The 5,000-nt window shown below is 40.7% G+C and overlaps 1 protein-coding gene across 11 annotated transcripts in view; it reads right to left on the bottom strand.

Moving 5' to 3' along the window:
- Positions 1–832: 832 nt before the first annotated feature.
- The window catches only part of LOC135115385 (probable E3 ubiquitin-protein ligase HERC4), an 11,596-nt gene continuing 7,428 nt past the window's right edge, over positions 833–5,000 (bottom strand). For 4 of the 11 annotated variants that reach the window (XM_064032145.1, XM_064032132.1, XM_064032122.1 and 1 more), the window contains 5 exons: positions 4,948–5,000; positions 4,061–4,255; positions 3,093–3,176; positions 1,698–1,829; positions 833–1,266 (listed from right to left, as the gene is read on the bottom strand). The exon at positions 4,948–5,000 is cut by the window's right edge and continues 131 nt beyond it. In XM_064032145.1, the coding sequence (XP_063888215.1) occupies positions 1,105–1,266; positions 1,698–1,829; positions 3,093–3,176; positions 4,061–4,096 (414 nt within the window). In that variant the 5' untranslated portion in view covers positions 4,097–4,255; positions 4,948–5,000 and the 3' untranslated portion in view covers positions 833–1,104. Of the gene's footprint in view, positions 1,267–1,697; positions 1,830–3,092; positions 3,177–4,060; positions 4,256–4,552; positions 4,616–4,947 lie in introns of those variants that run through there. The other 7 variants (XM_064032200.1, XM_064032193.1, XM_064032165.1 and 4 more) reach the window with 4 other exon arrangements.

Genomic DNA, 5,000 nt, shown 5'->3' with positions numbered 1-5,000 from the left:
TCTCTTTCAATAATAATATAATAAGGTTTTTCTCTCTCTCTCTCTCTCTCTCTCTCTCTCTCTCTCTCTCTCTCTCTCTCTCTCTCTCTCTCTCTCTCTCTCTTTCAATAATAATATAATAAGGCTTTTATCTCTCTCTCTCTCTCTCTCTCTCTCTCTCCACTTTTTTCTTTCACTAATAATAATATAAGGTTTTTCTCTCTCTCTCTCTCTTTCCACTCTTTTTCTTTCAATAATAATATAATAAGGCTTTTCTCTCTCAAGATTTCCTCTTAACCCTCTCTCTCTCTCTCTCTTTAATTTAAACCTAGTTAAACGTAGGTACATTATCATGCGAAGGTACATTATCAGGTGAAGGCGCACTGCCACGTGCAACCTGTTTTAGGGGTGTGATACAACACAAATATAAATATAAAGATATATATATACATATATATACATTCTTTATGGACTTATGTTAATATTGTTAGCAGGAGGGTTGGGAACGAGCCCCTCCAGTGGTGTGCTGTTAACTTCACGTCCTGGGTATCCATCCCCCTGATGTGAGGGACGGAGGACGCGAAGACGTTCCACGGTCTGGAGACTCGCCCCCCAAAAGGTGGGCCGGTGTTGGCTGGAGCGGGAACGCGGCACTTCCACCGAGTCACCACCGGATGACACCGTGGAGCTTGCTGATGTGTGTGGCAGCACAGGACATCCAGGAGAGGGCGGAATACTCTAAATAAGGCCGTATCTGGGCCTTGTAGAGCAAGAGCCTCCCTCTCATGTCCAGCAAGTTGGCCACCCTCCTCTCTCTTTCTCTCTCTCATTTTTATAGTGATAATAATACAAGTTACCTTTTTCATTTTCTTTATTTCACTCATTTTTTTTTGTAACAAGACTAAAAAATATACTCAATTTGATAATAATAATAATAATAATAATAATAATAATAATTCTGTAAACTATTACATATATTTTCTATTAATTTCTATATATTCTATTTTCTTAACAGGCACTTCCTCCCACACACAAGGTCACTCTTATCCAACTCACACAGCCTCCCCCTGACCCCCTCACACCCTTCAACACCCCCTCACACCCCGTCAACACCCCCTGACACCCTCACACCAGGCCGAACCCTTCACTCTGCTGTACGGCCTGTAGAAGTTTGTATTTCAGCTTCTCTTTGGTGTTGTATTTTGGCAGGTTGAGTTGGGTGATGCAGGTGTGTGCGACCGGAAGGAAGCTGTCGTCTGCTGTGCTTTGGATCATCAACTTGAGTGCCTGAGAGAGAGAGAGAGAGAGAGAGTTTATAAGAGAAAAAGAAAGAGAGGGAGAAAATATTGGTGTGTGTGTGTGTGTGTGTGAGAGAAAATACAATAAATTACTATTAAATTTATTATTATTATTATTATTATTATTATTATTATTATAAATTTATTCATATTTCAGAGGAATGACTGAGAAGAAAGGAAGGAAGGAAGGAAGGGAGGAAGGAAGGAAGGAAGGAAGGAAGGAAGAAAAGAGGACAAGAAGGAAGAGAAAAGGAGGACACTCTCTCTCTCTCTCTCTCTCTCTCTCTCTCTCTCTCTCTCTCTCTCTCTCTCTCTCTCTCTCTCTCCCACAGACCCACAGGATGTCCCCCCACAGGATGTTGACAAACCCCACAGTCACTCCCCTCAGCCCCTCTCTCTCTCTCTCTGTCTCTCACCTACCTTCATGCCCAGAATAGGAACCCTGTCAGTGCCCGTCAGGAACTTCAAAAACAACTTCTTCTGCTCCAGGGAGAGTTTGTGAAATACTTCCCAGAACGTGCGTATGACCGGGTGGTCTGGGAAACATTTGCCCTGGAAACACCGACAGAAATCAATAAACAGAAGGATATTAGTGTGAACGGTGTGTTTATTTACATTCCTGCGGTGTCGTGTGGGAGGACTGGGTGAAAACAGACAGTAGAAGAGGTGGGAAGGGGAGGACTGGGTGAAAACAGACAGTAGAGGAGGTGGGGAGGAGAGGACTGGGTGAATAAAGACAGCAGAGGAGGTGGGGAGGAGGACTGGGTGAATCAAGACAGCAGAGAAGGTGTGGATTGTGTTCTACAGGAGAGAATGAAAGGATTGGATAAATATTAAAAGAGAGAGGCAACAAAAGATTAGAGACATGAGGAAGGATTGGAGAAATATTAAAAGACACACACATACACACACACATCTTGAAAAACACTTCCAAACAGCCTTTAATGCTGACAAATCCTTGAAAAACACACAAAAAATATATATATATACAAATAAACAAATAAACATATGTAAAGCAAACCTAATATACCTGATCCTATTATAATTGATTCAGAAACTGTAGACCGAGTAGAAGAGTACAAATATTTAGGTCTTATGATTGATAATCAACTAAAAGGTAGTGCAAATACCAATATGGTATTCAAGAAATGTAAGCAGAGACTTTATTTTTTACGTATTTTAAACAACCTGCATGTAGATAGACATATAATTAGCCTCTTTTATAAGTCTATAATAGAGTCACTATTAGGTTTCTCCTTAACCACTTGGTATGGCAAGCTAACATGTCATGATAAAAGTAAGCTTAAAAAGATTGTGCGAAAATCACGGAAATTAGGTGCAGAAACAAAACCATTAGATAAGCTGTTCCTTGAACAATCTATGAAGCAGGTTGAAAAAATCATGAACGATTCATTTCATCCCCTCCACTCCTGCTATGTATTCCTCAGGTCAGGCAGAAGATTAGCTCTGCCGACTCAACGCACGAACAGATATAAGAACTCATTTGTGCCAAAAAGCATCATGCTCTATAATCACCAACACTAAAACAGCAATTGTGCAATAGATGTGTGACTGTGATATATCTAATACATGTATGTAACCTTAGTATGATGTGCAATTATCTTAACTTTCAATCATTTTAACTTTTATTTTGTAAATACTTTTTAACATAATTTTTACATACTTTTACTCAACTTATATTGTACGGAGCTCTGGCCAAAGCAAATTTCAATTTGTAAGCTTATTATGCTGCATCTTGACAATAAAGTTATCTATCTATCTATCTATCTAATTAGTCCTGCACCTGGTTCTCACCTGCCGAGTGGCGTCACACCTGAGCAGCAGCGTCTTGGCCTGAGGGTCGAACAAGAATGGATACTCACAGAACAGGATTGGACTCTGTAATGTAAAGGATTGGATTAGTTAAAGTTGTTTATAAGGGTTGAAGGGGTAAATGAAGAGTTAAAGGGTGTATTTTAAGGGTTTAAGGAGGTAAATAAAAGGTAGAAGGGTGATTTTAAGGGTTTATGAGGCTATTTAAAGGTTTGGTGTCTTTTAAAGGGTGTTTTTAAGGGCTTAAGAGAATAAATAAAGGGTTTTCAATATATAAAGGGTGTTTCTAAGGGTCTGTCAGTTAAAATTAAAGGAATGTCAATTTTAAAGGGTGTTTCTAAGGGGCTGTCAGTTAAAATTAAAGGAATGTCAATTTTAAAGGATGTTTTTAAGGGTTTAAGAGAGTAAATAAAGGGTTTTCAATTTTTAAAGGGTGTTTCTAAGGGTCTGTCAGTTAAAATTAAAGGAATGTCAATTTTAAAGGGTGTTTCTAAGGGGCTGTCAGTTAAAATTAAAGGAATGTCAATTTTAAAGGATGTTTTTAAGGGTTTAAGAGAGTAAATAAAGGGTTTTCAATTTTTAAAGGGTGTTTCTAAGGGTTTGTCAGTTAAAATTAAAGGAAATGTCAATTTTAAAGGATGTTTTTAAGCGTTCAACATTGAAAGCTCCCCCAAACACAGTCACCCATTCACAAACACCCCCAAAACACACACAAACACCCCCAAACATGGTCACCCACCTCCCAAACACCCCAAAAACACACCCAGACACCCCAACAACACCAAAACACATCTAAACACCCCAAAAACACACCCAAACACCCCAAAACACACTCAGACACCCCAAAAACACACCAAAACACATCTAAACACCCCAAAAACACACCCAAACACCCCAAAATCACTCAGCCACCTTCAAACACCCCCACACCCCCACACACACACACCCACCTCCCTCCTGGACATCGGGTGAAGCCTGCTGTTCATCCCGTTCAAGTAATCATTCCTAATATCAATTTTCTCTGCAATTTCTGGGATGTAAAAGTCGTCGTAGTTCAACCGCCCCACTCGGCAGCCGGCTTGGAAGTTCAGACCGTGGACCAGGGACAACAGCCGCAGGGAAGCCACAAGGGCACGCCGGTCTCTCTGTGGTGTGGGTAGGTTAGGTTAGGTTTGGTTAAGATCTGGTTGTGGTAGTGGTGGTGGTCTGAGTGCTTGTAAGTGATGTGGTGGTGTTGTTGCAGATAAGAATTGTTGTAATAGTTGTTGTTGTAGTAGTAGTATAAGAAGAAGAGGAGGAGGAGGAGGAGGAGGAGGAGGAGGAGGAGGAGGAGGAGGAGGAGGAGGAAGAGAATGAGGAAGAGAATGGTAGTAGTAGTAGTAGTAGTAGTAGTAGTAGTAGTAGTAGTAGTAGTAGTAGTAGTAGTAGTAGTAGTAGTAGTAGTAGTAGTGGTAGTAGTAGCAGCCTTAGTGTAAAGTCCCTGGGAAGAGAGGCAAGCCAGGATTCTGTGAGAGAGAGAGAGAGAGAGAGAGAGAGAGAGAGAGAGAGAGAGAGAGAGAGAGAGAGAGAGAGAGAGAGAGAGAGAGAGAGAGAGAGAGAGATTAATTTTTCTCCTCCAAAAATATACTTAAAACACACAAATCAATAGAAAAACAAAGAAAAAACACCAAAACACATTTAAAACACCCCAAAACACCTTTAAAACACCCCTAAACACACTCAAACACCCCAAACACACCCAAAACACAACCAAAACACCCCCAAACACTCCCAAAACACACTCAAACACTCCCAAACACACACACACACACACACATACACACACAATCCAACTCACTGAACACCTCCGCCATCTCCTTGCCAAGCTTCAACACTCCCTCAGCATACGGC

The sequence above is a fragment of the Scylla paramamosain genome, chromosome 2, assembly GCF_035594125.1.
Source record: "Scylla paramamosain isolate STU-SP2022 chromosome 2, ASM3559412v1, whole genome shotgun sequence".
Taxonomy (NCBI): domain Eukaryota; kingdom Metazoa; phylum Arthropoda; class Malacostraca; order Decapoda; family Portunidae; genus Scylla; species Scylla paramamosain.
This window is presented reverse-complemented; position numbering and strand designations above follow the sequence as displayed.